This window comes from Heteronotia binoei, chromosome 21 (assembly GCF_032191835.1).
Source record: "Heteronotia binoei isolate CCM8104 ecotype False Entrance Well chromosome 21, APGP_CSIRO_Hbin_v1, whole genome shotgun sequence".
Lineage (NCBI taxonomy): Eukaryota > Metazoa > Chordata > Lepidosauria > Squamata > Gekkonidae > Heteronotia > Heteronotia binoei.
In genome coordinates this window covers 88,495,226-88,507,429 of record NC_083243.1, presented here as the reverse complement: position 1 = coordinate 88,507,429, position 12,204 = coordinate 88,495,226, and the positions used below count along the sequence as shown (strand labels likewise).

General features: G+C 44.2%; 1 protein-coding gene across 1 annotated transcript in view; it reads left to right on the top strand.

Annotated features, from left to right (window-relative positions):
* GALNT16 (polypeptide N-acetylgalactosaminyltransferase 16) overlaps positions 1 to 10,178 on the top strand; it is a 357,202-nt gene extending 347,024 nt beyond the window's left edge. Inside the window, exon 15 of the mRNA XM_060262949.1 lies at positions 9,313 to 10,178. Coding sequence (XP_060118932.1) covers positions 9,313 to 9,450 — 138 coding nt within the window. The 3' untranslated portion in view covers positions 9,451 to 10,178. The remainder of the gene's footprint in view (positions 1 to 9,312) is intronic.
* Positions 10,179 to 12,204: the final 2,026 nt, after the last annotated feature.

Here is a 12,204-nt window from a genome sequence, read left to right as displayed (position 1 = left end):
AGCCCAAGCCTGATGTTGTTCAATCTTGGAAACTTAAGCAGGGTTGACTGTGGTTAGTACTTGGATGGGAGACTGTCCTTGAAATACCCAATTGAGAGGAGAGAGGCAAGCTTTCAGTCACCTCTCTGAATATCCTCCAGGCCCCCAGTAGGAGTCAGTCACCAGAGGTTGACATGACTTCCAGGTGCAGATACACCCCCTCCTAAAATACACAAAAATGATTTTTTTTAAAAATCCTGTGTGCTTTTGGAAGTCATGAGTTAGGATATCTCAAGAGAAAATGGAGCAAGACAGGTGCTTGAAAGTCTCTGCCAGAGGACTTCCTTAGCTCTACTAAATTATTTTAACTGCTGGGAATTGAATCTCAGACTTTCTTCATGCACAGCATGTGATCTGCCACAGGGCTATGGGTCCTCCACCTTTTTATCCTCACAACAACACTGAGTGGTAGATTAGGTTGAAACAACAGGACTGGCCCTAGGTCACCCAATGAGCTTCATGGCCAAGTAGAGATCTGAATCTGGGTCTTCTCAGTCCTAGTTCATCACCATAAGTACTGACCCATGCTGACTCTTGTGACCATAATGCTGCCTCTTTTCTCCTTCTGATGCTCTGTACTTTTCTTGCTAAGATTTAGCTCTACTGTCCTGGCCTAAGGCTAGTTAGGAAAAAAAACCATACACATGCACGCACAATAGCAAAAATCTCTTGTTGTACATTCAAGCAGATCGGATACAGAATTTCAAAAGAGGCCTCATGTTGTGTCTGGCGTTCGTCCCGGACGGTATAGCACAGCGTGCCTGTGGGCGGTGCCTGGAAGGGACAAACATAGCCTGCCTATGACGATCAGTGGTGGGAAGTTTAACTGGCCAGGATTGGACCTGACCAGAAAGAAGGTTGTTCCGGGAAATGTATATAACAGGGGACCCGGATCCGCCATGTTGTCTTTGTGATGTACTTGCTAATAAAGCATGTTGCCATCTGAACGTCTCTGACCTCAGTACATTACACTGGCAACGAGGATGGGATACCGGTGAGCAGAGAGCAGCCTACAGCGCTCCAAGTTCTAGTGCTTCCGCAGCCGAGGTCATGGCTACTGCTCCCGGACAAACCCTACTGGCATTCGACGTCTCAGTACATTACACCTCATATAGCCCCCATGTCTGCCCTCTGAACTGTGACTTCAAAAGTGTGCCCTGATCTGGATAAGCCAGGGAAGTCCAATCTCATCAGATCTCGGAAGCTAAGCAGGGCTGATTCTGGCAAGTACTTGGATGGGAGACCTCCTTGGAATACCAGCAGTTGTGAGGTAGGGGCAGCCACCTCTCTGTAAATCCTCCGTGCCCCCAGTAGGGGTCAGTCACCACAGGTTGCCATGACTTCCAGGTTCTCTCTCTCGCTGTGTGAGAGAGAAGTGGGGGGGAGAGAGAATACCAGAAAAGGAAAGAAACTGTTACTGCAGGTCCAGATGTGAGGAAAATGAAGGAAACCAAGCCCACCATTTCCTGCTAACTAATTACAAGATGCAATCCTTTGGGAAAGAAAGTTCCCAGCTCCCCGTTCTAGCACTAAAGCACTCCCTCACCTTACTGTTCCATTGAAATGAAAGGTTGAAAAGGATTCTGTGGAAACAATACTGTGCTTTCAAGTCATGCAATTAACTGAGAAGTTCTTTTGTTCTGTGTCATTCATTTGTTCATTCATTCATTCATTAGCAGGGGGTAAAGCCCATTTGCTGAGTGAAGAATGGGTGACTGGTATCAATTCCACTTAACGGGGTTTATAGATCAGCCTCTAATCTAGAGAAATAACAGGATACATGTTCTCCCAGTAGGGCCAGATTCTGCTGGGGGCTAAAGGAAGGAGAGCAACCATTGCTAATTACCATTGTCAGCAATCTCTATACAGTGCAAGAGCAATTTAGCAGCCTGTAAAGGAAATCCTAGAGTTTAAATAGACCTCAGAGATAAACATGTTAATACAGTTGCCAGAACACTCCTTGTGCCTTTAATTCCATTGAGAGACTCAGTTGAAAGTGATTGTTCACTCAGTCCTCCATGTCAACTAAAGCAGCTGAGCATTTGTCTTACCAGGCCCTATACATTGCCTGTTATGGTGATTCTGCCATGTTCCTAAGGCAACCTGTTCCATTCCCCTAACTATCCTACAATTGAGGCTGGCTACAAGTCATCATAGGGTAACACAGGGAGCTGACCACCCATCTCTCTGGACCATAAGCAAGCTTTACCACACCCATGAAGGATCATCAGTGAGGAATAGGGTAAGAATTTGGATGCTGCAGAGGGCCATCTGGGCTGATACATGCAGCTTCCCTGTGGTAAGTTCCTGTGGCCACCACAAAGCCAAGTCTGCTCAGAAAATACTTCATATGTGGGAAGGAAGTCCCACTGCATTCAATTAGGCTTACTCCTAAGGAAGTGTGCATAGAATTGCAGGTTTAATGTCCAGCCAAATTCCTTTTTGGCTGCAGCTTGAGTCCTTTATTTCTATTCCTGATAGATAAAGGATACAAAGAACATGAAAGAGATTTTCTATCCAGCCCTTTGGCAAGTCATGTTTATTGGAGGGAGCACCCTTCCTGCAAGCTGAAGAAGTAACAATGTATTGTATGAGAAACTGCCTTAGCACAGGTTCCAGGATATAAAGAAAAGTGGCCAGTGGAAGGTGAACGAAACACAGTCTGAACCTAGGACATGTGTAGCTGCTGCACCTGCCAGATTTCGTTCTGCTACCCAAATGAGAAGTGATATTCATTGTGGTACTGTCTACATCTTTCAACAAAGGATTTTTATCAGACAGTGGACTGTAGTACCGACTTACAAAACTGACAAAAAGAGAATGTATTCTTGATTTATTTATGGATTTATGAATATTGACAACAGTTTTGGTTTGTGAAGGAAATATATTCATGATATAATACAAAAGGAATTTGTTAAGCTTATGTCTGCAATGTATAATTACGCAGTGGTTTTTTTCTAAGTTGCTACTAATCCCCAGTTGGGGGCAGGGGATCCCCTGGTATGGAGGCCCTACCCCCACTTCAGAGCCATCAGAAAGTGGGGGGGGGGGAATGTCTGCTGGGCACTCCATTATACTCTATGGCGACCAATTCCCATAGAGTATAATGGAGAACTGATCTGTAGGTAGCTGGGGCTCAGGGGGGCTGTTTTTTGAGGTAGATGCACCAAATTTTCAGCATAGCATCCAGTGCCTTTCCTCATAATGCCTCCCAAGTTTCAAAAAGAGCGGACCAGGAGGTCCAATTCTATGAGTCCCAAAAGAAGGTGCCCCTATCCTTCATTATTCCAAATAGAGGCATTTAAAAGGCGTGTGGTCCTTTTAAATGTGATGGATAAAACTCCCTTTGGAGTTCAATTGTGCATGTCACACATTTTCTCCTGGCTCCACCCCCAAAGTCCCCAGATATTTCTTGAGTCAGATCTGGTGGCAACCCTAAGCTAGCTGGACCATGCAGGTCAAACCACATTACTTCACTTCCTGTTTGTAGATTGTGTGGCTTTCGTCTGCTCCTTCTAAATGTCCCATTGTATGCTGAATTTTGCTACAGCAACTGGATTGCAGTTCAAAATGTTGGAGGAAGCAGTTTGTTTTAAGTCACCCTCCCCTTTAAATTGTGGGTAAGATCTGTGTAACTATACAGCCTCCCCTTCTTTATAATAGACACATTTGCTGTGTTAATTCTTCCCCTGGAGATTATCAAGGCTAATTTAAGAAATGTTTAGAACTGACACAACATACGTATACAAGAAGAATAAAAAATAAGACTTGCAAAGTGCATTTGTATGGCAGTTGCCTTCAGGACTTCTACCTATATAGGGTCCCATGTTTAGAATGGGAACCTAAAGCAGCTCACAGCATTCTTCTCCATTTTATGAGCCAGTTTGGTGTAGTGGTGAAGTGTGCGGACTCTTATCTGGGAGAACCAGGTTTGATTCCCCACTCCTCCACTTGCAGCTGCTGGCGTGGCCTTGGGTCAGCCATAGCTCTGGCAGAGGTTGTCCTTGAAAGGGCAGCTGTTGTGAGAGTCCTCTCAGCCCCACCCACCTCACAGGGTGTCTGTTGTGGGGGAGGGAGATAAAGGAGATTGTGAGCCGCTCTGAGACTCTTGAGTGGAGGGTGGAATATAAATCCAATGTCGTCTTCTTCTTTATCAATCCTGCGGCTGACTCTGGCTCTCCATTAGTGTAGAGAATCCACCTCACATTTTAACTAACATTGGGGGGGGGGGGGCTGAACCCATTCTTCCAGAGCTTAGGGGACATTTTCTACTAGGTCAGTGTTTAACCAGCCCATATTTTAAAGTGGAGGAGTGGACTTAAAAGTGGCAGAGAAGGGCTGTATGCTGTGGTAACAGTCAAGATGAAATATGTATAGGATTGTGCAGAGTAGGTCAGAGTAAATCTGATGGTAACTTTGGTTCTCTGATTCTCTTTTAAAGGCACATTATGGCTCTCTATGGTCCTGATTTAGATTGGAACTGCACAGGCAGGAAAGAGAGATTTAACCAATCCTTATATAGTTTTGCTAACTGAAATGGGGGGGGGGCGGTAGTCCCCAATGTGCTGTTAACATTTGAAGGAAATAGAGGTGTCTCCATTTATTTCTTTAAAGGACTATTACTACAGTTTCACTTTGCAAAACTATGTGGAAGTGAAAAAGTTAAGCCCACACTGTCTCCATATGGCCCTGATCTGAATAGGGATTCCATGCGGTTGAAATTCAGGTTTTAAAGACACTGGGAAGACCCAGAATTTCATCTTCTTTGAACTCAGTTGAAATGTTATTTGCAGGCCTCGGATTCAGTGGGAGCTCACAGGAGTGCAGTTGCTGAACCTTTCTGACAGTTCCACCTCCTTCCCACCTTGTCCATTGAGTAGTAGGTGCAGCTGCATAACAATCCCTGGATGAGCTCCACCACCTTTTTTTCTACAAAACGACCCCTGGTTATTTGTATCTGTTCAGATGGTTGTATATTTCAACAGGACAGCACTATGCATGCTAACTGCCTAACTACTTTACAATGCCTTTGGTCCTCCCTCTGTCTGTAAGATCAGATGAGTATTGTGAGTTCTGTGCTGGGAACCCAGGCACATGTGGCCCAGTTTGAATTAGGACCATAGCACAAAGGGAGAAGATGCTTTACAGCACAATTCTAAGCAAAAGTAGACTTAGAAGGTCAAAAAGGTCCCACATCCAGTCCACTCCTGGCCCTGCCCCCCAATAGAGCCAGGAGGGAAGGGGCAGGCTTGTTGTAGCTTCTGCTCAGCTCATGCTTGCTCACATTGTGTAAGGTGGCAGCTGTGGACTTGCAGCAGCAGCTCCTGCCTGCCTGGTGAATGTTGTGGGGGTGCTAGTTCCCACATCGCAAGGGCCACTGGCTCGCAGTAGTGGCAGCTCCCACTCCCCATTCATGGGGGCTGCCAGCTTGCAGCAATGATGGCATCACTCACTTTGCTTGGGGAACCCCAGTGGGGGATGTTTCAGTTAGCGTTTAATTGAAATGCTGACCACCACCAAAACACTAGATCTAAGGGTGCTTAAGCTGCCCTGAGCCTGCCTTCGGCAGGGAGGGCAGGATATAAATCAAATAAATAAATAAAATCATTGAACGCCATCTTAAATCTGTGTCAAAATTAGCACCAAATTATTTAAAACTGTTTAATGCTTTTAATGTAAATGTTTTTATTGTGTTAAGTGTTGTGAACTGCCCTGAGCCTGCTTCGGCAGGGAGGGCGGGATATAAATCCAATAAAATAAAATACATGCCATCAGCCCTCCAGGACTTTACTGGTGACCTTAAAAGCCAGTCCATTCATTTGAAAGGGATGAGGAAGCCCAGTGGCACAGCTTTTTGCCTGTCAAATTGCAGCTGACTTATGGTGACCCTGTGGAGTTTTCAAGGCATAAGACATTTAGAGGTGGTTTGCCACTGTCTGCCTCCATGTAGCAACCCTGATATTCCTTATTGGTCTCTATAGCAGCGCCCGCCTCAAGGCCTCACTGGATCTCTATATTTTCGTCTCTTCGGGGTATTTTACTTGTTCTGTTGATGGGACCACAGCAGCTTTGTTTATTCTTCCCACAAAATATATAGGCTCATGAGAACTTTAACTTAAACCACAGATTTATTGTAACAAAAAGACTTAAACTGGGGATATGGGAGATATTTACACAGGCTTATATGTTGTTCAGTTGTTTCAAGCTTACAATCACTTTTTCTTTTGTTTTGCGTCTTTCACAGTTACACAGTTCACCTTTCACTCACTCTCCACCTCTAGCCAAGGTCTGGCCTCTTGGGATTGATGTGTCTAGTCTCACCCCTCGACTGGAGTCTCTCCTCTCAGCCCTTCTTGGTGTCTCAGACCCACATCCACTCCCTCAACCTCCTCACTAGATCTTCAGAGTGGTTCCTAGGTGTTTGTGACCATTCAGGTCTTAACTGACTCACACACACACAGCCCTCTTGGCTGGTTTTGTCCAGCTGGCAGTCTCTGGAAGACTTCCCCGTCTCCAGCTTCTTCACAGGATCAGCTGCCCTCTCAGCCCTTCTGGCCGGCACTAACTGACCCTCTCAGTCTCTGTCAGGTCCCCACTGACAGACTTCTCTGACAGGCCTCCACTCTGTCAGACATCAACTGACTGAACTCCTGCCTCAGCAGTTTCTCTCCTTCAACTAACTTTTTCCCTCCCTGAGAGCTCTGAGCACTTAGCCCCCACCCTCAGGTCACCTGACGCAGCCCTGTGCGTCTTCAGCTTATGGTTAACGCATTGCTTTCCGTCACAGTCTCACATCCAAATACTGACCAGAGCTGACCCTGCTTAGTTTCTGAGATTTGGAAAGATGGGTCTAGCCTGTGCTATCCAGGACCATATATACTGTGCCTGCAAAAGAGCTTCATTCCCATCAATCCAGGGTGGTAAGCTCATCCTTGTCTTCTTTCGGGCTTTTGGTTTGTCTTCTTCAATCAAGCAGATGAGCCAAAAACAAATAATTTAACATCTCTTGGCTGTCAAACTATTGAGAGCACTTTGGCTATGTCATAAAAGGACCATCTGCCTGGCCAAAGAAGATCATGAGGAAATCCCAGCAGTTGTCCACATCTCCTGTAACCTTTCTAGCTATTTGTTTAACATTAACTATGGCTTATACTGCCTTCCAGACACTTAGGACTTGTTAAATACAACTCTGCCATACTTAGGGCTGAGAAGAAGAGAATCCATGTTGGACCAGAACAATAGTCCATCCAGTCCTACACTCTGTGTCACACAGTGGCCAAAACCCAGGTGCCATCAGAAGATCCACCAGCAGGGCCAGAACTTCAGAAGCCCTCCCACTGTTGCTCCCAAAGCACCAAGAATACAAAGCATCACTGCCCCAGACATAGTGTCCGCTCCATATGTCTATTCAATTCCCTCTTGAAGCTGATAAAATGAGAGAGGTGGCCCCACAATTCAATGTCCTTATTTCAGATTATCATTTTACTAAGCCATGGAAGAAACCAATGGCCAGTCCAGCCCATGCCCTGCTGGGAGGTGGAACCATCTATTCATCCATCCATCTATCCACCAGTCATTCAAAGGTCAATTATTTGTATCACTGTATGTCTAAGCAGAGATGTCCGTGATTAGAATATTAGACCAGGAACTGAGAGACTTGAGTTCAAATCCCTGTTCAGCCCTTGTTTGGACCAGTAATTCAGCCCATCATATATTACAGCATTGGTGTGATGATAAAATGGAGGAGGGGAAAACCATGTACAATGCCCTGAGCTCTTTGAAAGAAAGATGGGATGATATTAGATATATAGAGAGAGACATAGGTAGAGAGGTAGATAGGTAGGTAGGTAGGGCATATTTGCTGACAGAATAAATAGTTTGACAAGACATCTAACCCACTTGGTCAAATACATGACTGGTTATATATTAATAGTCTGAGATGCTTGAAGTTATTTTAAAGATTAATTATGAGTTGAGCCAATATTATGCTTCCTGATTGGTTACTGTATCTAGAAGAAGTTGCAGCATTTACCCATAGGGTTGCATCTTCTTAAGAGATATTAGTGTTCAGATAGAAATATCCAACCACAGATGAAAGTTGCCTAAGTTGTAAAGAGTGTGTGCGCTGAATTGCTGTTGCCTCAAACTGAATGACTAAGAAAGGATTGTGCTCCCTGAATATGGGATGTGGCCAGTGAAAGTTCCAATCTGTTACATGGTTTGTTTAGTTTTGTCCAGTTTCTGGAGGCTTGATTGGAGAATCAAGTTTCTGGAGGCTTGTTTTCTCTCTCGGTATTTTTTAGTTCAGTTCCCAAAACATTTCAGGATATTGTGGCCTCACTAAGCATTTCCTCAGACACCATGGTGGCTGCCTGTTTCCTGTCACTCCCTCCCTCCTCTCCTCAGCCTTATCCCAGGACAGACAAGGACTGAGCCACTGGGGAAGTTGTTAGCCAGAGGCTGCTAGGCCCTCAGCTGAAAAGAATGCCATTGAGTCCACTCTCCAAAGCAGTTATTTTCTTCCAGGGGGAGAGAGATCTGTTGTCTGGATTCCAGTTGTGATCCCAGGAGATCTTCAGGCTGCACCTGGAGGTCGGCTAACACAGATCTGGCAGCAGCCTCTGAGTGACTTGATGTCACCTGACTGACTTGACTTAACTAGGCCTGGCTGCTTGCTCCTGTTCAGCAGCAGCCCCCCCCCCCATGACAGCCAGTGTGACTTAGTAGTTGCCAACTCTAGGTTGGGAAATTTTCGGAGATTTGAAGGTTGGAGCCTGGAGAGGGTAGGGTTTGAGGAGGGGTGGAAACTCAGACAGGTACAATGCCATAGACCAGGGGTGGCCAACGGTAGCTCTCCAGATGTTTTTTGCCTACAACTCCCATCAGCCCCAGCCAGCATGGCCAATCTCCAGGTGAGTGCTGGCGATCACTCAGAGTTACAACTGCTCTCCAAATGGCAGAGATCAGCTCCCCTTGAGGTGGTGGGGGGAGTGAATGCCTTCACTTGGGTGGGTAGGGAGACAGCAAGGGTGGGGAGGCACTTGCCCAGAGCCTCTTTCTCGAACCCAATGTATTTTTCTTCACAGTGGACCTTATTCCTAGTATTATCCATAAAGCACTATTGGGAGTATTCAGAGACCTTTGCAGATATTCTGGTCTATAATATCATTCTGTGCTTTTTTTAAGTAAAAAATTAAGCAGAGAATGGGACATCTTTCATTTCTCACTGTTATCTTTCTCTTCCTTCCCTTCTTCCCTCTCTCCCTCTTGCAGAAATGGAAAATGAAAGGAAACTTCATCCAGCACTTTGTCAGTGGCCTGTGCCTGGAAAGCCAGTCCAGCAGATTAGTGACCAACGTCTGCCAGTCAGATATACTGGGCCAACAGTGGGAGCTGCTCCAAGTCACATGATGGTTGCCAAGCAACCTTCTGTTGTTTTTGCATGAGACTCTGGGAATGGAAGGGGTTAGGGTGGGAGATAAAGTTTGATTATCTTTAAACCTTAAGTATTTTGATTGTGAACCTCAGCCAATAACCATTTCAGTTGACATTTCAATATTTTTTTAATTCATTAATGAAGTACTCCATTATGTGAGTAATCATCACTGGAAATGGCCCATTTGTTTCCCTGTTTTCTCACTGTGAGCCCTACCATAGGAAAATCAACACCAGTTCAAGGCTGGAGAGAGGAACAGTCCAATAACCAAGGTTCACAGACTGACAGTTCTCTCCTTCCATTCCTTCCTCTGGAGGGAAACTTGTGCAGGTCTATGGTTTCATGGAGCTGTCGCCATTGGTCTGTGACAATGCTTAATGCAAACTCCTGATGGATTTGTTTGGCTTCACGTACTTTTAGACATGGCCTCGCCTCTCATTTTGCAAATGTGTTGTACAATATGCTTTATTGGTGCACATAGTTGTGGGAGATACACAATGAAGGAAAGATGAAAGAAAATAGGTTTTTTTACTATTTTGTGTGTCTGTGTTTTTACTATTTTGGTTGTGTTTGAGTGTTTTCTTCATTGGACTATATTGATGTCATTCCTTGCAGGAATTCTCCGCATGGGTCATTATTTATGTATTTGAAAGGGTTGGTGATACTGAAGGAAGAAAGTTGCAACCAACCTTTACCAGCTGAACAGTGTCATCTATTTCTTCATCCTTGAAACCTAAAGTACATTTTAAAAAAAATGAAAAGGTCCCTTCTCACATTCTACCCATGGCATAGTGGATGCTTTATAGACACGCACATCTTTTTTAATTTTACTATAAACAAAACATTCAGAAACTTACTGCCTAAGCTGTAACAGAAATGTTATTGGAGATCACTCTCAAGATTGACAAATCTGATGCAGCAGCTGCTCAGAACTGTCTATTAAAAAGTACCATCCAGAAGGCATTTTCTGCCACAGAGCTGGTGCTTTCTGAGATAAGTGAAGAGTTTGTGAAAGTTCTAGCAAGAAGATGTATCGCTTCCTTTTGCCTTTGCTAAAGTGTGTTTGGGATTCACAAGCATGACAAAAGCAGCCTATTGTATAATTATTATCTTCTGTGTAGTCAGGAGATCACAATATAATATTGTATAATTATTGTGATCTTTCTCTGTGGTCAGATATTATGTGGGTCATTCTGTGCATGCAGTGCACAGAAGCAGCGTTAAAGCATTGTAGAGTTTGAGCTAAAGACCTGGCACTCAAGCCCTCTTCCTAAAAATAATGTTTTGCCTCTCCATGCATGCCTTTGAAAGAAGGACCAGTAGCTTCCCCCTCAGTTTTCTCCATATTGCCATATTAATAGCAATTCTGTGAATGTTCTCACAAAAATCTCCTCAGGACTTTCTTTCCTTAGTTCTACCTAGCTTGTTCCTGTTCTTGGCTTTGGCCTTTTTCACTTCAGAAGGTTTTGGGGTTTTAGAAACAGGTGGATGTTTGCCTGCATCTCTTTTTCTTTAGGTGATTTCTTTTTTGGCCTATGGCACAGTGGCTTATATTTATATATTGCTGCACTTTTATGGCCAAGTTCTTGTTTCTGTTAGGCTTGCCTTCTCTCTCCCTTGGATAAAAGCCACAAAGTTGACTCATGCCCTCATTGTTTGCAGGCCAGTATAATTGAATATAATGACTCTTTGCTCGCTTTGGGAAAGAACAATTGTCCCTTTTCTATTCTGCAACTCTTTGCTTGGTTTTTTATATCAAGCTCAGTGTCATAGTTTGCATCTGAGTCTCCATCACAATGAGCCAGTGAGTTATTGATTTCTGTATTTCCATCCCACATTTGCCAATTTCTTATTACCCTTGCCCATGCCAGCATCCTACATTCCTCTGACTCTAAGTAAGTGCCAGAGAGAAGTTAGTGCTGGGCAGCTCTAAAGACCAATGGGGAAAGAATGAGAAGAAGCATTCCAGTGTAACCTGGCCTTCTGAAACTACAGAGGTTCCATTGATGGTTCGTAAACTGTACATATCTTCTCTTCAGTCTTAGAGAAAATAAAAAGGTTGTATTGGTCACTAAGAGATTAAAAAAAGGACAAGGATGATGGGGAAGTAAAGTAAAAATATGTATTTTATTACTCAGCTAAAAATTACCTGCACATCTTTCAGTGTTCCTTCAACAAGAGTACAGTTGCTACTTATATTGTACTCTTGTTAAAGGAGTACTGAAAGACTAGCAGATTCTCCTGAAGAATTTTGGTAAAATGCATAGGGAACTTTGTCCTTATTTTTTTTCTCCTCTTCAGTCTTGGCCATGCCAATTCCTGCCCTTTATCTCTGTCTTTGCTGACCCATCTTTGATTCTAAGGCAGTCCCTGCCTAGCTTTAACTCTTTCATTACGTTATGTCACTAAGCCATAGAGTAGTCCCGTATAATACTGGTATTTGAGAGTGAAATGCTTTTCTCCGGCTTACACTACACCCAATTGTCTTGAAGGGCATAAATATTACATAAGTTGCTATTTCTGTGTTGCCCATGTAGAGTTTCTTTGTCATGGGATGCAAAGTGGCCAGGATACTAGGGTGTACCCTACTCAGTGAAGAGAACCTGTGTATTCCACCAGGGCCCACCCAGACCATCAGAGGGATGACAATGGGGAAAAAAACAATATTAATATGAGCAATGCTGAACTGAAAGATCTTCTTCGTGGTCCCTGTGCAATCACACACTTGG